Source organism: Chelonoidis abingdonii, chromosome 5, assembly GCF_003597395.2.
Source record: "Chelonoidis abingdonii isolate Lonesome George chromosome 5, CheloAbing_2.0, whole genome shotgun sequence".
Taxonomy (NCBI): domain Eukaryota; kingdom Metazoa; phylum Chordata; order Testudines; family Testudinidae; genus Chelonoidis; species Chelonoidis abingdonii.
Window position 1 is genome coordinate 7,762,012 of NC_133773.1, and position 24,279 is coordinate 7,786,290.

A 24,279-nucleotide genomic window follows, 5' to 3' on the forward strand; every position below is an offset into this window, starting at 1 on the left:
AATCTTTCTGAATCAGCCTTTCATGTTTCAAAATTGTAAGTAATAGCCAGGCAAGGCGGATTAGTCTTATGTTTGTTTTCTTAACTTGTAAATGTGTCTTTTTGCTGGAAGGATTTTTACCTCTGTTTGCTGTAACTTTGAATCTAAGGTTGGGGGTGGGTCCCTTTGGTCTATATGAATCTGAGTACCCTGTAAAGCATATTCCATCCTGATTTTACAGAGATAATTTTTACCTTTTCTTTCTTTAATTAAAAGCTTTCTTTTTAAGAACCTAATTGATTTTTCCTTGTTTTAAGAACCAAGGGAATTGGCCCTGAACTCAGCAGGGATTGGTGGGGGGAAAAGGAGGGGGATGGTTAATTCCTCTTTGTTTTAAGATCCAAGGAGTTTGGATCTGTGTAAGCCTCTGAAGGCAACCCAGGGAGGGGAAAGTCTGGGGGGAAAAGGAAAGGGATGGTTAATTTCTCCTTGTTTTAAGACCCAAGGGGTTTGGGTCTTGGGAAGGTTTTGGGGGAACAGAAAGTGTGCCAAACACTAACTTCTGGCTGGTGGCAGCGTACCAGACCTAAGCTAATAATTAAGTTTAGGAGTGTTCATGCAGGTCCCCACTTCTTGAACTCTAAAGTTCAAAGTGGGGAAAAAATCTTGACAACAGGGCAGATCAAGTCTGACCTAGACCATGGAAAGGCTGCTACCTCTCCATACTAAACTACGTGCCTGAAGAGCCGAGACAGAACGCTGGACTTATTTATTACTAGTAGCACACACTCTGTGCTGGACTCTTTCCTAACACTTAAGGAGCATGCTCCCTGTTCCAATGAGAACACAGTCGAAGGACAAGCAAGCGGACAGAGATCAGGGGAAGGCTTTATACACAGACCTAAAGCTACAAACTAACAGAGCATAGATTTATCTTTCTGAAAACTGCCTGTCAACCTGGAAAAGGGAACATGGGTGAGAATGAGGCAGCTTCTGATCCCTCTAAATGTCAAGGTGTTTCCTTGACTCTTTGAGCATAACTCATGGATGCTGAGTGTTAAACTGCTGGACATTCAGATTCTGCCATGTTAGCTCAATAATAAAGTGACTGTACCTCATGGTCTAAGGCTCGGGATATTTATTTTTACAACTTTGCAGAAATCGTTCATCCATACAGAACCTGGCTCAGACGCTGCCCTTTCAATGGCTCTTCTGTTGGCACAGTAATTCATGGTACCCCAGGGGACATCCCAGGACTTATCAAGTTGATTCGTTTAAGTGGAGTTATTTGGCTATCCATTTTCTATGTTTCATAATGTATTTCCAACCTTAAAGTGACATAAGAAAGCACCAGATTGCCAAGGTGCTTATTAACTGCCTATTCAAATATTTTACATCTTTTATTTTTACATAGCCACAGGGATTTGAATATTTTGTAGTTGTCGAGTTGCCTGAGGATTTATGTTGCGAGAACTTCGCCACTGCTTAATGCAGAACAGCAATGGGAAATGAAGTGGGAGAACAAACTTCCATTCAGTTCCCCTAATGCTGTAAAACTGTCACACAAGTATCACAGCCAAGCTCTTCATATAAAAGGTCTTGTTTGTTTACAAAAGATAAACAAAATAAAAATAATACTCATCAGAGAGTTAACATTTTGGAACCACACTAAGGGCTCACAGCGGTCAGCTGAATTTTTTGGAACCTCATAGATCCTGTTTTCAAAGATTTAAGACAAAAAAAGGACCATTCTAATTAGCTCCGGTATAATTTAGGCCCTGGCATTTCACTCAGTGATTGCTGAATGAAGCACATATTTTGTAGTCGAGCTAGAGCATACCTTTCAGAAAGAAACAACCAAACTTGATTTAAAGACTTCAAGTGTTGGAGAATCTACCACCTCTCTAGATAAGATATTCCAATAGTTAATTACCTCCAGTGTTATAAATCTGCATCTATTTCTAGCCTGAATATAATTTCTAATTACAGGTAGGTACTTATAGAACGTGATCAAATAACCTCTTAACCTTTTCTCCGGTAAATTAAATAGATTGAGTTTATGTCTTTCACGTACTTTAAAATAAAGAATGTTACTGGTAATGAAGCAACAGGTTTGGAAAGATATTAGTAAAGTGTTTTAAAACATTTGTATTGCTTGTGTTTTCAAAGCATTTTAATTTAGTCAAATCAGGAACAGACACTCATCTGCCAAAGAACCTATAAAATATTTTACAATGACACTGTAGTTGACATAACCTGTAATATAACTGCCTGGCATTTTAACAAAGGTATTAGAGATTAGCACAAGCAAAGATAACTCAGTAGATTACTGATATCTTTGCCTTAATTATGATAATAATTTATTATTATTACTATTCTTCTTGTTATTATTTTAATTTAGAACGGTTTTGAGCTTTCTGGCCAGGTGACCTTGAAAAAATTCTTCTCAGATAGCAGGTCTACACAGCTGATATAATATGAGTATAAAATTGCTAGTCCCGAGTGTTATTAAATTTATTGTTGATTTAAGATCTGATCCCCAGCTCACTGAAATGGATGGGAAGACAGCCACTGACTTGGGCTTTGGATCATCTACGCTCTTAAAGTGGACTGATTGTTCCTAGTACCTAATATAGCCAAGAGTCTGAAATATTGCTGACGGAAGCGGGGGCATTGTGCTGCCCAGCATCCTGCCACCAGATCAGGAATGGACAGTAATGACACACGGCCAAAAGGATCACAGCTGAAACACAGGATATAACCATGTTCCAGGGAGGTGGGGGTGGGGAAGGGTTGTTGTAACTTGTCACACACCTGAACAGAGTGGCTTTCTCTTACAGTGGCTTTGGCAACACTTGTGGTGCCAATAAAGTGTCACTGAACATGGTACCACCCATAAAATCAAACTTTGCAAGCTTCTTTGTCGCGTTATCACCTGTACATCCAAGTTCCCCATGCCAGAACACCTCGCTTTGCCAGGGGCGCCATATACCCCTCTGCTTTTGCAAGCAAAGAGGAGCCCAAACTGGTGGATCTGGTAGCTCCACAGTCTGCTCCCACCTTCCCCCAGCCATTGGGAACTGTCCTGCATTGAGGAGCTCATGAGCAGGGGCTGAAAGGGGGATCTTAGAGAGCTCAGCCATTTCCCCGCACCCACAGCCTCTTCTATGGACAAGTGATGTTTAGGCTGCCATGCTTTGTCAAACGAAGCTCCCTTTTCCAATAAACTCTTCTCTTATTCCAGAGATTTTCCATCTGAGCTGAAAAGCAGAGGCTGAGAATATGGAAAAAAATAGGCTTTGCTCAAAGAGATAATTCTAATTGCCCAGGACATCTAAGGAAGCGCCAACTGTATTAAAAGAAAATGCAATAAACCCAGCAGAGAGACATGTCCTGCTGACCTTGAAATGAAAGTTCAGCATGGGTAGGTGATATACCAGAGAGATGGGGAGTTATGGGAAAAAACTGAAAGGAAAAAACGACAAGAAAAAATACAGTGTGAGGTTGAAGGGATACAAGACCCAGCCTATTATTCCCTTGGGGAAGGTAGCTGGTTGAAGGGGAAAACGGGCAGGGACTGGGGGATTAACGGTACAGAGCCAGACAAAACACAAGGAACCTTAGGCTTAGTCTACGCTACATAGCTGTCGGCTAACAGTGTGAAAAAAATCACATGCAGTAGCAGCCATAGCTATGCCAGTAAAAGCCCTAGTGTAGGCACAGTGACACCAGAAACAAAATCCTTCTCCTAGTACCGCTGATCTCCTTACATTAGTATAGCTATGCTGGCAAAGCACACATGGCTCCGACAAGCCCTTAGACTCAACCCCATGGGGCTCAGAGCAACCCTGCAGAATGCCCTGCTCTTCACCTGTCAGCCTAGGCTCCCCTTTCCTCACTCCCCAGTACAGATGCCTCTGTGGCCATGCTGCTTGGTCGATGGCAAAGCGCCGCTTCACTCCCCTCCTCTGCGGATTGGATGTTAATGCCTAGTGCCGCTGCTGTATTGCACCACCCCTGCAGAATTACCAGGAACCCCCACATCTCCGGGGTCACTGGCGGCTTGGGGGAAGGGTGAGGAGCACTCTGCAAAGCTTCCGTTCCCCTTCTGCAATTTCCAGCGGCTCTCGGCGCTGCCCTTCGCCACGTCCGCCCCTGCTACAAAGAGCCGGTCTTTGGAATTGGAAAGCTGTGCTGGGAGCACTGCTGGGACACTTCAAACCCCTGTCCAGCTTGAGAATTTCACAGCGAGGCCTGATCTAGTTTAAAGGAAAGCACCACCTGCAAGAGCAGATACAGCTGCAACAACAATAACCTCTTGGAGAAACGTGCTCTTCAGTCATTATATAATGAGTTCCCTTCCTGTCCTCTCCCTCCTCTCACCTGTCCAAGCAGGGATGAGAGAGCCCTTTAATGGAGTCAGATATTGTTCTGCATGACTCTATGCACAATAAAGTGCTGAGGCTTACCACTTCCTCCTCACAAAGTTCATTAGATGGTCTTATTAATTAGCTGACTCCACACCCTATCACACACTGCCACCTGAAATCTCACTTGCATTTGTAAAACATGCAATTAAAGCCATAGGCATTGTCACAGGCAGGCACTGCCGGGCATTAATATTCTATTCAATCAATAGCTAGACCATATGATGCTGTGCCTTGGATGCTCACCAAAGTAAAGAACAATATACGTGCTGTGCAGAGAGCACAAAAATTTGATGTTAGGAACTCCAGTGTAAATCTGGAGCAGTGCCACTAAAGCCATATGGGTTAGTTTAGGTTTGGACTGAGGGCAGAATATGAGCCGATAAATCTACTGCAGAGAGAAACCAATCAGAAGTAGGCCGTGGCACTCAAAGCAGGGAGAAGTAATAGCAATCCATACTTCCACTCCTTTTCTGCACAGTACTAAAATAGTAATTGCCAAACTGTAATTCCATCTTACATTAGCTGCATTCCATCTTACTTTAAAGAACCTGGCCATTGTCTTTTTCAGTACGGGCACACACAACTGTGCTATGCAAAACTGAATGAAAACTACCACCACTCATCTTAAATACACTCTAATACCGGGACCCTTTAAAGACAGGCCTTCATCCTCATCCACTCATTCTTGCTCATAATAAACCACTTCTGCAGTCAAAAACAGGATCACATGAGATAAAGACAATGCATCACCTCTTCTTGTCATTTCTGTCAGGAGGTTAGTTACAATATACTCTGTTCAAAGAGTAAAGGAGCTGTAAACAGCAAAAGAGAGAGAGAAGGGGGGAAAAAAAGCCACTTACTTGATATTGTCGAGACAGCCAGATTCAGGTTTCAGGATGGCAGTATGATGGAACATTTTATAGAGAGCAATCCCAAGGAAGATTACATTAAGCTGGAATAAAAAAAAAAAGAAGAAAAAAAAAAGGTTGTGTTACACGGCAGAACTGGAGGAGGGGGAAGTGAGTCTTTTCTTTGTAACAGATGAGTTGCTCTGGGAAATTAGTTCTCACTACAGTTTTATAGAGACTAAATCATAGATGATTGCCTACTATTCTATAAAGGCAAGGCAGCTTGCCGAGTGAGAGATCAGCAATACAATAGAGTTCCACAAAGCTATGGTGCTGGATGAAGCCAGCCTTTACACCAACAGCAGTGTTTCAAGTGATGTAATGGAAAATTAAAAAAATGTTTGCTGTAACTGCTCTTCTGCGGCTATTCGGTGCATACTGATGACAAACCATTCCAGGTTTGTTGTTCACCTGCTCCCATGGAAAGGAACATAAGGCCTGCCTCACCCAGGGTAGGGGTGAGTATACATTTTCAAATACAGCATAACTTGGGAGATGCATGGGCAAGTGAGTGTTAAAGAGACACTACAGTGTAATGACTGGGAAAAGGAGGTTGGTCTATGCTGTAAAAGATAGATTGTGATTCACTAGCGCTACGCTAGAGAGGCTCCCAGTGACTGGAAATGAGTTACCAAAGACCCAGACGAGAGGCAGCAACCACACAGAGAGAGGCCTTTTATAAATGTATTTAATAAAAATATAGATTAATGGTTCTGTACAGAAACGTATAACACACGCAAGCCACTACATCCTTCAAACAGCACGATCCCCTGATTTGCACACAACTGGGCTGTTTTTGTGTTTGACATATGATAGTCACAATAGATTTAGCAAGTAGCACAGGCCTCAATCTGGATGGCTAATGAAACACTCTGGACTGAAATGAGAACCAACTACAATGTCTGCATTGAAATGAGTATGCTCATTCCTTGCTCTGTTGGCTGAACTACTTCATATTTAAAACAAAGCATGATTTATGTAAGCCTTATTGCAGTGATTTCAGTATAAGCAAACTCCAACTGTCTCTAAAGTTTGGTTCTTCACCTTCCTGCTATGTTATCTGATATGGTGACAAAGTGAGTTAACTGTGAAGTTACACTTATTTTGTTTTAACTTCTAAAGCGAGAGAAATTATTTTTTTCCATTTTTGACTTCACTCCTATTTCAGATTTCCCTTTGTGCATAAATGATGTATTGCTTCACTCTAGAATTCAAAGAGATGCGCATACAGTGATGTCAAAATAGAGACCAGCACTTCTAAATGTCTGATAACATCAAACAAGCTTTGCAAGAGACTATTCTGAGCAAGTGTCCACAGCACAAGTTCGTAGTGAAACATACTTTCCTTTCTCCAACAGGTTTTGATCAAGTATTTCAGATTGCAAGGAGTCTCTTATAATGAGTGTATAATTGCTTGTCTTAGGTAGGGTCAGATAAGAACATGCTTTTCCCAAATTAATCTATGTAAATTCAAGATATAGAGTGAAAGTTTTATTTCTTGACCTGGGAGATGGAGTAGTTAATTAGGAGTTCTTACCATAATTATCAAGGTCGCTGGTCCTATAAAGCTCCAAATGAAGTAGGTGTCAAGTCTGAGCCAACATCTGTAATGAAACACAGGGGATAGAAGGCATTCAAGGACTGAGCGCAGGACATACATCAAGAGTGAGCGAGTAACAGAGAAGAATGTGAGCCACAAACCATTCCACTGGGAGACAGGAAATATTACATTGCTTGTTCATTTAAATGCTGAATTATGTGACCAATTTCTGACAGTGCTATTGATGGAGGAAGATAATTACCTCTGGAGGAAGCAGGGGGGAAAAAGGCACAGGGCCTAGTTGCTAAGGCCTTTTGCATCTGTCACAGAAAACCTTATATTAAAAACAAAAAGTGGGGCAGGGGAGGAGGAACTATGAGCAGCCATTAAATCTCTTAGCTTCTCCTCAATTATGACGCAACACAACCTGCCAGTCAACTGTCAAATGAACTGACGTTTTTCTGACAAGAAGATCTGAGGAAATTTGGTGCAAAAAGGAAATACATTTTGGTACTGGAGGATTGACGATTAGATTGATTAGATTCAGCAGCCTCACCTTAGAGGTTTTACCGCCCTGAACCTCCCGAGTGCATTATTGCCACTAGTGTTTCTAAGGTTGCAAATGATCTTCAGTATCACATAAAGCTGATTCATGACCTAAAACTAAATTATTAATCACTTAATTTCAGCTGCACTTAATACTTCCCCAATTTTTAAGGCCCCTGGGAAATTATATTTCCATTCCTAGTTCATTCAAGATGACAGGAAGATAAAATGGAAGTGACTAGTTACAAGACGGATGAATATAAATTCTGAGGAAGCTACATATGATGTTTAAAATAATAATGTCTTGTCGTGTTTGTCATGTTACTCATTAAAGTTGTGCTTATAAGGGGAAAACTACTAAATTGTAAAAAAATACTTTTACCCTTGAAATTAAGTGGATTTCCTAATTAAATAAAGTGACTACAATTGTGCATATCAATTTATCCTGACAGTATATAGTGTAAGTCAGCAGTTCTGATCTTTGGGTCTGGTTGGGTCCTAGTCAACTCAACTGAACTCCACAAGGAATCCAAGAAACATAGGGCTGCAAGGAACCTCCAGAAGTCATTTCACCTATCATCTTGCACCAAGGAAGGGCCAAGTAAACTTGGACCATATCTCACAGGTGTTTGTCTAATCTGCTTTTAAAAACCTGTTCTGCAACTTCACTTGGTAACCTCTTCCAATACTTCCTTAGTTTCTATAGTTAGAAAGTTTTTTCTTCTATCAAGCCTAAATCTCCCTTGTGCAGATTAAGCCGATGAGCATAGGGGTCTGTGCCAGCCAATCCAGAGAAGGGGTCAAAGCCTAGAATTGAAATGCTACGGTGAAAACAACTGTCTCTTTCTACACTGAAGAATTGTAGGATTCACAAAATCAAAAATTAAACCGTCAAATTTCAAAACTGTAGAAAATTCAAGTGTATTCTCAACTTTACCAACCTATGGCACCTCTCCGCTGCTGGCTTCTTTGGGCTGCATGCAGGGTACATATGTGGGTAGCTCCGTAGCATGGGTATAAATAGCAGCGCAGACTGTGAGGCATGACTGAAGAGGGAGGCTATGTCCACAAGTACATACTTTATATGGCTCTCTACTCACCCAAGCAGTGCCTCCCTTCCTACACTACTATTTTTGGCAGTGCAGTGTCCTGCTGCCTCTGCTCTGTGGAGCCTTTCACATCTACTGGAAAAGTCTCTGGCACAGGGAAATGGTCCGACAGTGGGGGAAAGACTCCACCAGCTCCCTGCTCCTGGAATCTTTCCCCTCTACCGGGAAAGACTCTGGAAGCAGTGAAAGGCTCTGGCAGCAGTCAGACGCTGAGGCCTTTTTCCACTGCTTCCCCCTTGCCAGAACCTTTCATTCGCACATGTAGTTACATGTCGCACTATGGATGCAGGCCACTTGTCACTGTGGCGGGTAGCTACACATACCCTACATACTGCTACCAGCAGTGTGTAGTGCAGATGCAACCTTAGGGTCTGAATGGCTATGCAAAACCAAAACTGGAGTGCAGAGAGATTCAAAAAGAGTTGCAACTTAGGATCTAACTCCTGAATTGGAATTGAAGCCATTCATCAAAATCTGAACGTGAGAGACACACTGAAAAGGCTTTCTTAATATGGAGACAGGAGTTCTGGGTTTCTGCTGCCTTAGCTGACATTAAAACTGCTTTAGGTATGTCTGGCAGTAGCTGAGCACGAGTGATTTCCAACCCTTTTTCTTTTAAAATGTATTATTACGTGTATTGCTGTAGCTTCCAGAACCTCTAGCAGAGATCAGGGCCCACCATGTTAGGTGGGTGCTGTATAAACACACAGGCAGACCCAGTTCTGGAGACCTTACTGTTGAAACTGACTAGACAGACAAAGCTAGTATTACCACCCATATTTTACAGATGGGGAACTGAAGCAAAGAGACACAAAATGATTTGCACAAGGTCTAAGAGCAGGTGTGTTGGCAGAGGCAGGAACTGAACTCATGAATCCTTGTCTAATATATTAACCTCAAGAGCATCCTTCCTTTCAAAGCATGTTTCACTGGGGCGGGGCAACATAGCAACAGCAAATCTATACCAGAAAGTACTGGGTGCTGATGAAGAACTTGAGAAGCTTTGGATCCATCCAGTCAGGCTACACCATATAGCCCCGCTGAAGTCGAAGGAGTTATGCCAGCCAAGGATCTGGCCCTGTGTTCATTTTACTTGATCATTTTTTGGTTGACAGGTAATTATTTGGGGAAGTGTAGAATAACACTGCGACTCTAAATTCACTCAGGAACACAGGATCTGCCAAACCCATCACTGATGCTATACCTTATAACAATATTGTCAGTTAAGGATAGGGTAATTTTTGTGATTTTAAAATAAAAATTCTCCAAGTATTTCAAACTGTATCATACATTTAACAGGGAAAGCATCTGTCAGCAGGCAAAACGACCACGTCTCACTGCCTCTGCAAATCCTGCTAAGCAGGTGGAAGGAGCATGGCACATTTACAACTGCAAAGAAAATTGTTCCTCCTTGAGTACTTAGAGTTTTACTAGCTCTTGGTGAGCAGGGTGGCAAAACTCTCTTTTTTAGCTTGATGGCCATATGGCCACAGCTGCTGGTGCTGTTTTTGGCCACAAACTCTCTCATCATAGGTCTCTGACCTATACGCTGTTTCTCAAGGCCAGCATTGTGCTCTTCCCATCCACTGGCAGCCCCACAAACCATGCATCCTGCCTGCTTATATGCCTCACCTGCAAAACTGTGATACTGTCCCAGAGCCAGATTCTCCATTGGTGTAAATTAGCACAGCTCCATTGACTTCAATGGACTGTGACTAATCATGGATCGTGAACAGTGAGGGGCATGAAGATGGCTGATTCCCACAGCTGTTTAGAACCTGAAGGAAAGTTTGAGAGTGGTGTTTTCCTGTATTCGCTGAGCTCTAGTTATCAGCACTACCATCAGGCAATGAAAACAGGGCTTTCAATTGAATTCTGTATAATCCAGAAAAGCATGTTGATGAACACATTTCTCCTTCTCTACTAGAAGGCTACCCACGTTTACCTTTCCTACTCTGTCTTACATTATAGGGAAAAATACAACACTGCAAAAGGAGGAAAAGGGTTACTGTGAACTCAACGGAAGAACAAAGTGAGTGACTTCTTTTGTGAGCAGCCAGGTTGTTACTGGCTCAATGGGAAGTGTGCAGTGTTGAGCTCTTTTGAAAATCTGCCGCATCGATTCCAGTGCACAAATCTCGGTCATGGGGTGGATTCTGTGGCAAATTCTGTGGCTGTGGAATGGCCAAGATCCATGTGTATTATTTTTTACTATTTGCACTATGATAACACCTAGCCAAACCATGGTCACACTGTGCTAGACATATACAAACACAGAGTAGGAGACTGTGCCACCCTGACATGCTTACACGCCACACAGACAAGACTGGAGCACAGACTGTCAAGATTAGCAAAGGTTCTTTTTGCCATGCAAACCTTAAAGGTTGCATTGCAATTTTGCAGTTGATCTAATGGAAAGGTATCTTTCTAAGAAACCAAGTACCGCTCTTTTGAATGACTATGGCCTGGTCTACACTACGCTTTTAAACCGATTTTAGCAGCGTTAAACCGATTTAACGCTGTACCCATCCATACTACAAGGCCCTTTATAGCGATATAAAGGGCTCTTTAAATCGGTTTCTGTACTCCTCCCCAACGAGAGGAGTAGCGTTAAAATCGGTATTACCATATCGGATTAGGGTTAGTGGGGCCGCAAATCGACGGTATTGGCCTCTGGAGCCGGTATCACAGTTGCTCCACTGTGACCGCTCTGGACAGCAATCTGAACTCGGATGCACTGGCCAGGTAAACAGGAAAGCCCGCGAAATTCAGATTTTCATTCCTGTTTGCCCAGCGTGGAGCCTCTGATCAGCACGGGTGGCAATGCAGTCCCAAATCCAAAAAGAGCTCCAGCACGGACCGTACGGGAGATACTGGATCTTATCGTTGTATGGGGAGACAAATCTGTTCTATCAAAGCTCCGTTACAGAAGACGAAATACCAAAGTGTTTGAAAAAAAAAATCTCCAGGCTACACAGTGCTGCGTGACAAGCGTAACGGGAAGCCCAGAGACTCAAATGGACGCTCATGGAGGGAGTGGGTATTGAGGACTCCAGCTATCCCACAGTCCACAGCAGTCCCAAAAAGTATTTGTATTCTTGGCTGAGCTTCCAATTCCTGTAGGTCAAACACACATTGTCCAGCGTGGTTCAGGGAATAGCCGTGAATTTACTCCCCACCCCCGCACTGTGAAAGAAAAGGGAAAAATAGTTTCTTGACTTCTTTCAATGTCACCCTATGTCTACTGAATGCTCCTGGTAGACGCGATGCTGCGGCAGTGAAGAGCAGTATCCGGCTCTTCTCCCTCTCCGGTGGCAGAGGGTGCAATATGACTGATATCCATCATCACCATCAGCCCGTGAGTGCTCCTGGCTGGCCTCAGGTGAGGATGGCTGGGGCGCCTGGGTAAAAATAGGAATGACTCCCGGTCATTCCCAGTAGATGGTACAGAACAGCTGGTAACTGCCTTCATCATAGCAACTGGAGCCTGAGCTCCATCAGCCCCTTCCCTTTCCTGTATAAAGAAAAGATTGTGTACTGCCTGGACTATGATAGCAGCGGGATGCTGGCTCCTCTCCTCCGCACCGCTAATGTTCTGCCTGGACTGTCACACGCCGGAGGCTGCCTCCCCTCATTTTATCTCACTAACAAGTCTCTGTTTCTTATTCCTGCTTCTTTATAACTTCATGACACAAATGGGGGGACATTGCCCCGGTAGCCCAGGAAGGTTGGGGGAGGAGGGAAGCAACGGGTGGGTTGTTGCAGGGGCACCCGCCCGTGAATTGCATGTAGCTCATCATTTCTGCGGGATCTGACACAGAGCACCTGTGCTCTCTGATACACTGGTTGTCTAGTACACTTGCCCCATATTCTACGGCAGACTGACTCTATTTTAGAACCATAAAGGAGAGATTGACTCGGGGAGTCATTCCCAGTTTTGCTTTTGCGCTCCCGGCTGATCTCAGCCAGGGGCACCCATGAAAGCAGCAGAATACAAGAACGACAGATAACCGTCTCTGCTATCATGCAAAAGCAAATGAATGCTGCTGTGTAGCACTGGAGTATCACTCTGTCCGCGGCATTCAGTACACATACGGTGACTGTAAAAAAATAAAGCTGAACGGTCTCCATGGTTGCCGTCTATGGCGTCTGCCAGGGCAATCCAGGGAAAAAGGCGCGAAATGATTGTTTACTGTTGCTTTCCCGGAGGAAGGAATGACTGATGACATTTACCCAGAACCACCCGCGACAATGATTTTTGCCCCATCAGCCACTGGGCTCTCAACCCAGAATTCTAAGGGGCGGGGGAGATTGCGGGAACTATGGGATAGCTACGGAATAGCTACCCACAGTGCAACGCTCCAGAAATCGATGCTAGCCTCGGACCATGGACGCATACCGCCGAATTAATGTGCTTAGTGTGGCCGCGTGCACTCGACTTTATACCATCTGTTTTATAAAACCGGTTTATGTAAAATCGGAATAATCCTGTAGTGTAGACGTACCCTATGATGGAACTCTGCAGTAATATGTCTAATCCATAAGGGGGTTAAAAAGTCAATCTTTCTGTGGTCATTTTATAGCGATGTCACTTTGAACCCATTTAGTCAGACCTCATTAAAAATGCAAATTAAGAACAAAACATCAAAACTTGAGCATCCTGCCAATTCGTTCACAGAGATGTAAATCGCTAATCAGACAAGTACCACACTGAGCTTTTCTTTCCTTAAAAACAAAAGCACAAACACAATGAGCTGAATAAATGAACTCCTTGAAAGAAGGAAGCAATCAGGCAACTCAGCTCCAAAAGTTGCTAATCTCAGGCTGCAGAACTACTTCTGACTCTGGTACACAGCTGCAATCTGAACACTGACTTGTAAAAATGCAAGTTTATATTCCAACAGCCATTAAACAAATGAGATGCTTCTGCTTTTAACACAATGCATATCATATGATCCGACATTCCATGGATGCTGTATGCCCCATACATTTTACAAACAACATAACCATTCCCTTCTTCTCCAAAGAGATGAACAGACACATTCAGTGCTGTGCTATTAAGGTGCTGTGCGGCATTGCTTTTCTTCACTTTTCAATTTCCTTCCTCGCACAGTGACAAGTTAGCTATATTCAACCAAGGCTTTTTTTCAAGTAATAACGGCTACAAACGGTTTGCTCTGTTTTCAGCATGAAGAGAAATCAAACACTAAAGTATCCCTAGTGTGCATTAAATGGAACCAATAAACAATCATTAGCTGCCATTGGACCATAACATTTGAAGAGATCTAAGTGATCATACCCTTCATGGGAGTTTGGGAGCTTGCTTCATATAGCTATGGAGCCTCCATCACGGTGTGTGGTGGCAGTAATTGGATACGTATGTATAATACATGCCTTTGAAGGGTGGAATATGCATTCTCTTTTTACTACATTTCAGTGTCCACATTGCTCCCATGGGCCTAAGCAAGCAGGGAGCATGTAGTGTAAAAACTGAAGATAAAACAAGCGCACTGCCCTATCAAAGGCACACCCTGTAGTTCGCAGTTATTTTTCAACACTATGATGATGGTAGCTGGAAGCTGAAAAGGACTAAGCTAGAGGCTGTGACTTTATAATAGTTTTATCATTGTCAATTGATATCCAGCTTTATCGCATTCCAAAACCAAAACAAAAGAAAAGGTACATATAGTCCTAGCCTGATGCAGAAAGGACTTAGCTCACCACAGGATGAGTTTACCTACAAGTATGTTGAATACAAAATACTAAGATGTTCAATGCCTCATTCCTCTTCTGTGAGCTCTGTAACGGGCATCAGTATAGAATACATGGGGGGTTATGGTGATAGCACAGTTCATTGTTATTGGGTTTGGCTAGCCACATTACTTAAGTGAGTTATGCAGGTTGTCCCAAAAGAGAGCCAGTTAAGGCCCTGATCCAGCAAAACATTTAAGTATCTGCCTAAATTTAAGCATGTAAGTAATTCCATTGAATTCAACAAGACAACTCACATGCTCAAAGTTGAGCACGTGCATTAATATTTTGCTGGATGGGGACCACCATCTAAAATGGGTGTCAATCAAACCTTTCTGCCACCTGCATACCCTCAGGTATTTTGGTCACACTACATTATAGGGAAAAGTTATTTTCAACATTTTTAAAAAAACAGTTTAAACATTCCCCCTTCCTTTCGCAGATCCACCCAGCACACAGCTTGACACTTGGTCTGGGGACTAGAAGGAAGGATTTGGCTATCAGAGAGGCCAAAACAAAGGATGCAGCATCATCAAACTCGATCTTATTTTGCAGCTAGACTAGAGATCAGTCCCGGGTGGTGATTTGTTTGTTGTTCATGACGTTTGCTTTCAATTATCCGGAAGAGCTTCAATTTTCTCACCCTGCTAAGAAGGAGACCTAGCTTGCACTAACTGTTCATGACCTACCATGCCTGTTAGCTAGACTGCTAGAAATAACCGTATAGATGTTGCAACCCCATCAGCTTGAGCTTGGGTGGCTAGCCTGAGTCCCCACCGGAAGCCACAACTTCCACACTGTTTCTTTTTAGCACCCTAGAGCAAATCCTGCTAGGTTGAGTCTGGCTACCCACACTGGGAAGCTCACTCCTCGCTGTAGTGTAGACACACCCACTGTCTGCAATGGGATTCTATCCATTTCACCTTTACATACGAGACAACACAGAGCCAGGGCAGAGAAGCCCACATTTTTTTGCTAATCTAGGTGCATTGTTAAATATCGTGTATTAGGGATGATGAGTAAAACAAGGCTAAATTCTGCTGAGCTGGCTGTCATGGATAGCCCTGTTCAGGCCCAAATGGGGAAATCTTTTAAGGTAATCAACATGCAGCTGCCTAGTTGCAGATCATAAACCAAAGTAATTAGCCCCAGTCTCATAATCTGGCTGGCGTGAACTACTCCTAAAAAGTCAATGCCAGCTTCTGATGTAATTAAGCTTAAAATAGGATCACTATTGAACAGCTACCGCAGGATGTCAATATGAATACCAGAGCATGGGATGCTCTGGAAAGCCATAAACAACACATGATGAATAAGGGAATAAAGCAGGAGCAAATGACCATTTCTGACAGTATAATCTGGCCATGTGTTATACTAGAAGCAGATTAAAAAACAAACAAACCACAAAATCCTACATTAGGCACCTAAGCTGATCATTCAGAGACATATGATTACTGTGATCAAATGCTAGACAGAAAAATACATTTTCTAAATAATGTTAGAAACTCTATAAGCTCTTTTTAAAACAAATACCAAATAGGGGGATGCAAGAAATATATTCTGCAGATTGTCTCACAAAGCAAGCAACTTCTCACAATTAAATTATGTATGCCTGGCATATAGTTTACCACAAATTCTAATCAGTTCTACCCTTCTAATAACATTATAAAGTAAAATACATCATCATCCATCAACCAGATGGAGCATGTTAGTTATACAAACATCTAGCATGTTTTTATTTTCCACTGTTAAAATATGATAAAATTGCCCACTCTGAAATTACAGACTATAAACAAATACTTTATGCTTTATAAGTGTTTGCATAATGTTTTATGTGTGTGTATATTAAATGGTGAGACAAAATTATGGTATAGCAAGGAAAGGAGGGTTTTCTGGCTTGAATATACAATGGCTGAATTACTCAGAGGTGGAAAAATTATGCAGTCCAACCCAGCTGAGGGTCAATAAAACTTTCTGTATGTGCCTCATCTGATACAGAGAAATTATTGTAAGTAGAGGTGGTTGGAAAAAGTTTTTCCTGTGGACAAATTTCTATTTTTCAGTGAAAATTTGAATATCAAAATATTTTTGCTCCAAACTGAAATATTTCAACTTTGAAATGCCACCATGGTGTATTATGGGAGTTGTAGTTTGGGTGATTTATGCACCCATTCTCCACTATAGTCCAAACTCCTTGGTCAGACGATATTTCCCACAATGCATGATGAGGGGCAGATGTAGTCAGGATGATGAACCTAGTCCATAAAGAAGAATGGGGGAAGGAGAAAGGAGTTAACTGATCTACAACTCCCATGAGGCACTGGAGCAGTAGATCCAAATCAAAATATTTCAGGTTTGGGGCATTCAAGTTTGTTCATGAAAAACTCTGAGCAGGTTGTTTTTGTCAACACATTCACTTTATCAAAACCCCAATTTTCTAATACAAAAGCAATTTGGACAGAAATTTTCAACCAGTCCTCATAAAAGGGTGTTTTCATTAGTGTGACTGTTGCTATTTTCGTATCATCTCAGCTGTAAAGCCAGACAATATTAGTGCATGTGTGGAGGAGAAATCAAAATAATAACTAATACACTTGAGAAATCTCTATGATTTTCCATATATAGTACTAAAATGTTACGTTTTTAAGGTCTGATATTTCAAGAACCATCAAGGTAATAAGCAAGTGCTAAAAATGAAGGTGGAAATCAACAGCCAATTTTTCCACCTTTAAGGATTCAAGCAGAGATGGAAGACAATCTTTTTGTGATCTTGGATGGGTGACATGCATTTGGAGTGACAGTTTTACTGGATTTTACAAGCTAAATTCTCAGTTGTATACACCAGTGTAAACCTGAAGTAAATCCACTGAAGCCAATACAATTATTTCACATTTCTAACAATGTAAATGAGATGAAAATCTGCTCCTACTTGTTACAATTTTTCTAGCCCCTCGGTTTTTGTGTTTGTTACTGACGTGTGGTGTAGTAACAGTAACAGCTGTAACTGGCCTGTACCCATGTCATACATGGAATATGTTACTTTAAAATTCTCCCCTGCCAGTTTGCATTCTAATCTATGGTTTTTGCAGCTCATCGCTCTGAAATTTTCCAACTGCCGTCCCTATACAAAGGTGACTTTTTATTTTGTTTAAAGTTGGAGAAAAATGGGTCAGTCATTCTCAGAGCACCAGAGGACAGGAATTATGACTTTCTGGAACATTATTATTAACGGTTTCCATTATTAACAAAGTCCTTGTGATAATCTAAGTGGGAAGAAAGTTAAATTTTGGCGGGCAAATAAGTCTCACTGAAGAGTGTTGCAGTGTTCTGCTGTTGTTTCCTTTCGATTCCCTCCATGTTACGACCCTTTGGGACCTGCCTGCCATACATGCTCTGTACATTTTGTGCTGGTATTTTTGCTAGATTTGTGCACAGCTAAGGAAAGGTGTGTTCCATGTGCATGTGGATAATCCAGCTGTGCCATGGCAAGGGGTAATGGATGCACTTGTGCTGACCCCTGCCTCACCTTATCCCTGGCAAAATCTGTAAGGTGCAAAAACATCAGAGAGGGCTGTGGTGCTCGTTGTGAGGCATGCAGTAGGGATTCTGGTGCTGATACACTTTGGGAGCTCAGGAATATGGTTTACTGCAAAGACAACCCTGAGACACTTATTGTCTCTTCTATTCTTTAGACCTGAAGGCAGGTCTATGGTGAAATTCCTTCGATTAGCTTGATAGGGACCTTGGCATCTATAGACAAATTCTTGAAAATGTACTCTCCCCTACCTGATGCTGTGCGTACCACTCAAAGTTCCCCAAATGTAACCCTTCTATAAAGGCAGGTAAGCCTTCCACAAGCCCTTCTGTTACAACAAATATGTTTGAAACGATTTTTGAAAGTTCAAAGAAGAATATTTTCTCAAAACCGAACTCACACCCGCTGACTGCACACAAAGCAAATGTTCAGCTGCAATCCAAGTTCATCTCCCGATATTGTAATGTAAGCTCCACAGCTCCGCTAGATTATAGAGTCACTCCAGCAAAGAACTAGAAGCATCTATGCTGCTATAGTTTTTGGGTGGAGATTTTGCAAATGGCACTAATGCAGAACTAGCTGTCACTGCGGCTGTGCCTTGAGCTGTTGTCACGGAGAGCTCCGCGGCCCCACTGGCTCGCTGGTTTGTCTGCCTTCTCTTTGTGCCTGCATCTTTGCCAAAAAGAATGGGAAAATATAGGCCTCACAAAAGAAATTGAAATAATAATAAAATACATTGCTACTGTCGTTGTAAGGGAGCCAGCAGAGAAAATCAAAGGCTGAAATTTCCTTTTGTTTGCCATTAGACAGTGTTGCATGATAATCTAAATTATGCTTTGATACCAATTTCAGTACTGATGAAAACATTTTAAAATGTTCATAATTATAACTGATGTAACTATCCCAACTTGCAAAGAGTCTAATACACTCTCCAGTCACTGCCTATTATGCTTGACAGCCCTGGTAATTGTACAGAAGACAGTTTTTAGAAATGCAGTGGTCCATCATTTAAATGAGAAACACCCTTTTCTTAGAGAAGAGGGACAGTCTTGTGATTAAGGTACTCGACCGACACTCAGGAGACTGGTACCCTTGCGCAAGTCACTTTGTCTCTCTCTGCTTCCATTCCTCATCTGCAACCCTTCCGTCCCCCACCATGTGTCTGTCTTGACTATGCAGACTGTAAGCTCTTTGGGGCAGGGTCTGGCTCTTACTGTACGTTTGCAGAGCGCTTAGCACAATGGGACCTGGCACAGCTGAGACCTCCAGGTGCTCACCTAATAAACACAAAGATAATGAGAGAGTGTGACACGGCAGGGTTTCTCCCCAGCTTCCAAGGATAGCCTGCCATGCCCAGTCTCCTTTAAGCAGGTTTACCATCCAAATAAAAACCAACAAAACAATCCCTCAGCTCACCCTGTGTCCCAGGGTTTCATGGTCTCCCCTTCTCAGGGATCTCTGGTGTCCCTACTCCTTGCAGCTTCACAGTCCCTGCCAGCCCCTTATCTTTCGGGAACACCAGAGCCAGGCTTCCTCTCTTAGCACCAGGCCCCCTGTTCCAGGGACCCTCCACTCCCCAGTGGTTTCTCTCCCCCTGCACAGCCTGTCCCAATCACCCCTCCCCTTCCTGCCCTCTGAGAGGCCTTTAGAACCCCAGCTCCTGTGACACGGGGGAGGTGGTCCTGATCTACTCACAGGGACCAGCTATTTCATGATAATGAGGCATGACAAATTCATTTCAACTTAAATTTTCTGAAGAGGTAGAAAAACTGGTCATTCGTCCCTAAAACACAGGTCTGAGATTTGGGTGCCATGTTCTTTTTCTTATCTGAATGTAGAGGGGAGCCGGTGCCCCCAGAAATGGTGGGAGGAAGGCTGCCTCTTCCTCCTGACTGTGTGAAAACTCCCTGCCCATCAGACACACGGAAGGCTGGGCGGAGGAGCTGACTGAGCTCCTGTCGAATCTCACTCTCCCAAGCACTGGAAGCAGCGGCTGGAGATGGCACTCTGCTGGTTGGCCTCTCTGAGCTGTGGAACCTCCTTCTCTTTGGAGGGTGGCCAGAGGCAGCACAAGGCTATTGAGTCATTAGCGGTGCAACTCCAATGGAGGGGCAGTGGGGCCCCGGGTTCCTCACAGCCAGCCTGGAGACACTCGGGGTATGCAGGGATGACAACACTCCTCAGATGCAGCTAGTAGTTGGGGGACTCACCTGTACTGGGGTCTGACCCCTGGCTCCCTTCATGGAATCAGGCACTAAAGCCCTCCCCAGACCCTCCTTAATGAAAATATCCCTGTGAATCTCAGCCAAGGGGGACAGCTGTGTGTGGGAGGCAGTGGTCCATGAGACACATACCCCTTTTGCAGTTATGAGGCCAAGTCCTGCTATGGGTCATGGCTGTGTAGTGCCTGCAGACCAATGTCCAGTCCAGCATATAGGTGAACAGAGGGTTTCAATGACCCTGCCGGGTCCAGAGATGGATGTGGTAAAAGGGCTACCAGGATCAGGGCCGGCTCTAGCCATTTCACCGCCCCAAGCACAGCGGCATGCCTGCGGATGCTCCACCGGAGCCGTGGGAGCAGCGGACCCTCCGCAGGCATGCCTGCGGGAGGTCCACTGGAGCCACCTGCTGCCCTCCCGGCAACCGGCAGAGCGCCCCCCGCGGCATGCCACCCCAAGCATGCGCTTGGCGCGCTGGGGCCTGGAGCCAGCCCTGACTAGGATGAGCAGAAGAATGGAGAACCTGCCTTATGAGAGGAACTTGGCTTGTTTAGCTAACCAAATGCAGGCTGAGGGGAGATAAGACTGCTCTCTGTGAATATATCAGAGCGACAAATACTAGGGAGGGAGAGGAGTTATTTAAGTTAAGGGCCAATGTTGGCACAGAAACAGATGTTTGCTTGAAATTAGGTGACTGTTTCTAACCATCAGAGGAGTGAAGTTCTGGAACAGCCTTCCAAGGGCAGTGGTTGGGCCAAAAAAACTAACTTGTTGTAAGAATGAGCTTGATAAATATATGGAGGGCGTGATATGCTGCGATTATCTACTATGGCATATGGCTCATCCGCGACGGCTATTAACAAATACACCCAACAGCCAATGATGGGACTCTAGATGGGGAGGGCTCTGAGTTACTACACTGTGCCTAGTAGGTCTCGCCACCAGAGTTCAACTGATCACTATATTTGGAGTTTGGAAGGAATTCCCCCCAGGTCAGATTGGTAGAGACCCTGGGTGTTTTTTCACCTTCTTCTGCGGCATGGGGCATGGGTCACTTGCAGGTTTAAACCAGTGTAAATGGTGGATTCTCTGTAGCTTGAGGTCTTTAAAACAAGATTTGAGGACTCCAGTAACTCAGCCAGAGGCTAGGGGTCTATTGCAGGGGTGGACGGGTGAAGTTCTGTGGCCTGCGATGTGCAGGAGGTCAGACTAGATGATCATGATGGTCCCTTCTGGCTTTAAAGTCTATGTCTTTGGGCCAGCATCCAGAGGAAGCAGTACTGTCATCGGGACTCCCTCTGGCTCAGGACAGTGGTCGAGCACAGATCTCCAAGGGGCTCAGGGAGATAAGGGACATGTGGAAAGGAAAGCTGGAGAGCTTGCTTGTTTAGGGGTTGGGGGGTGGGGGTTAGCATGGTAAATAGATCTGCTCACTTTCACTCACTGCCAATTAAAAACCTATTCATGCTCTTTCCTGTTTTTTCCAGCAGGGATCTGGCCTCCGGGGCAGACCCTGGGTTGCAGATGAGCCCTGGACAATGCCAGAGAGGTTACAGCAGACCATATTGTTACGGCCAGTACAAGTGTTTCCTGGTTTTGAACTGTTAAATCATTCAATGACCATTTCCCAGTGTTTCTTCTGCGTGTGCCAAGGAAGACCAATCAGACCATCTTCTCTTATGCTGAGAAATGTCTAGTATAATGTTTTCCTTTCAAAATCTGCTAGTTACGTTTTTTTATATTGCACTTGGTCCATATTCTTGGTTGTAGTGTTTCCCAACAAAGCCGACACCAACTGAGCAGCACTTCACCTACTCTCTTGCCTGCCAGTAAAAAGGGTGCAGTGACCATTCAGCAGCATGTCATCCTGTGGACCTTATAAGAATCTCAGTGCAATGAGTACACGGGCTGGGGATGTGTGTGCTGCACTTGCCTAGACCTTGCATATGGTCTTGTCAGGCCTAAATTTCAGCCTGCTCACACCTGCAGGGCTGTGGAAACCAGGAGTCATTCTGGAGCAATCCCATAGGCTCCACTACCAATGCACAATTACTTCTGGCACACAGCCATTACCATAGCAGATGTGGGTCATAGTTAGTAAAGGGATAAGCACAAAACAGATTAATAACAGTGAGGGCCTAACCCAAAGCTCACTGAAGTCAACAGGAGACTTTCCTTTGACTCCAGTGATCTTCGGATCAGGTCCTTAATTTCCCAGTCTGGTTCTCATCAGCGCGCACAGAAACTGAGCAGATCCTTCCCCAGACAAGTTCCACAAACAACCATTGCTTCTCTTCCACAGGTCCAAGCATGGCAGAGTTCAACTCACACTTTATCTGTTCCATAGCTTCTGTAGTCGACCGCTGCTGACACGGCCACGATGAGTGCAGGCATCCCGTAGCCAACCAGATAGAAGTACTTCTTTCGCGAGTGTTCACTCTCAAACACCTCCACCAGCATAATGTACAGCTGCACCCCCTCCAGGAACATCCAAGTGAACGCCGCCAGGAAAAAGAAGTGCAGGAGGGCAGCAAACACAGCACAGGCAATCTGGGAGAGTCCAAAATAAAACAAAGGCAGAGGTTTGCTCCCAAACAAACTTGTTAACAATCATCGTAACAAAACCACTGATGTCCTTGGTTATTGCACACGATACTAATCCTAGAATCTCTCTGTGTATGTGAATAAATATATATATGTGGCTGTAGCTTACCCAAAGAAACTTACGTTCTATGCATATTATGCTAAGCATATCATTGGCTGAAACCCCTGTACCCAGCTACTGCACTCCCACAATATCAGTCTGGATTCTTAGTAGGGGATATATTCAGATTCAAATCATTGAAGCAATTGTTCCCTGCTTCTCATAAAACAGGATTAACACAGAAATATTCTAACGCCTTGGTTTAATAAATAGACATTATATGAGAACAAAAACTCAGATCACTTTAAATATCTTTATACTTAAAATGTAATCTATATTTATATGAGAATGTATATTATTTATGTTATATATGTCTGTAGTATATACGTATGTATTATAGACACACGCATGTATATATTTATATACATGTGCATGTGTATAATTCTCTATATAATGTAGTTTTGTATAATATGTGTGTTATACATGTAGGGTTATATATAGACACATATTATTTACACAAAGACACACACACATATATGCCTCAATACATCAGGGGCTTGTGTTGAGGAATCATAAAGACCATGTTTCTATTTCTGATGCCTCTGTTGACTATTGTTGTGTGGGAAAGTTTCCAGATGTTGACAAGCCATGTAAATGCTCTTAGGTGCTGTTAGCAGGGATGGGTATATGCTGCGGGCTTCATTGCTCAGTAGTTTTAGTGAGGGGAGGAGATAAGGGAATTAAAAAAAAAAAAAAGTCAGGAAAGAGGAATGTGAAAATACAGATTCCAGTGCAAGACCTTCTTTCACACACATCCACTGAGATCCAACTGGCCCTGAACAAATACAGTGCTGGGAACAACCCTGCACTGACAAGGGGATGGACAACATAACCTCAGTGATCTCTGCAATCTCCTGCTTCTCCCCAGTACCATGGGGCTCTAGCCCAGGATTTCTATTGTATTTTACCTGGCCATGTGCTAGAGGCAGCCCATGCTCCTACAAAGAGAGTGAACACATTGATATACCACTAAAAAAATGGTGAAAAGGTGAAAACTCCCTGCTGCAACAGGTTGCTAGTGAAAAAGGTGTCAGTAACAATGAGAATACACTAGCCAGGACTGAAGAAGTGCCCCTACGTTAGGGAAGGATCTCCTGGCTTTGAATATGGAGTATATGCAGTGGCTGTTTGGGGAAAACAAAGACTGGAACCTTGGCAAAGCATATTTCTAGAGACACCCACCCAGGGGCGGGGATGCTTTTGCAAATGAGCACACCATTTGTACATGGAATTTAAAACCACAAAGAACATGCCGTTTGTCTATTTCACAAGGAGATGGAATTACTGAAATGATTCTCTAATAAGGGCACTGACACATGACTTGTGCTGGGCTTTCCAAGGAACCTAAGGGAATAAGGCACCTAAACCATGTTAAAGGTCAATAGGAGTTGAACACCTAACTCCCGTAGGCACCTGGAAAAAGCCTAGTGTCAGGGCAGTCTTGCTCCCGTCAAGGTAAATGTTCATTTTGCCACTGATCAAGAGAGCAAGGTCAGCCCCTCTCCTTTTATACGCTAATGGATGGTTCTGGAGGAGTGAAAGGAAAACCTGCCTCTCC

The 24,279-nt window shown here is 43.5% G+C and overlaps 1 protein-coding gene across 1 annotated transcript in view; it reads right to left on the reverse strand.

Annotated features, from left to right (window-relative positions):
* The window catches only part of ADGRL3 (adhesion G protein-coupled receptor L3), an 836,368-nt gene that overhangs the window by 90,380 nt on the left and 721,709 nt on the right, over positions 1 to 24,279 (reverse strand). The window contains 3 exon segments of the mRNA XM_075066059.1: positions 5,270 to 5,361; positions 6,855 to 6,921; positions 22,347 to 22,567. Coding sequence (XP_074922160.1) covers positions 5,270 to 5,361; positions 6,855 to 6,921; positions 22,347 to 22,567 — 380 coding nt within the window.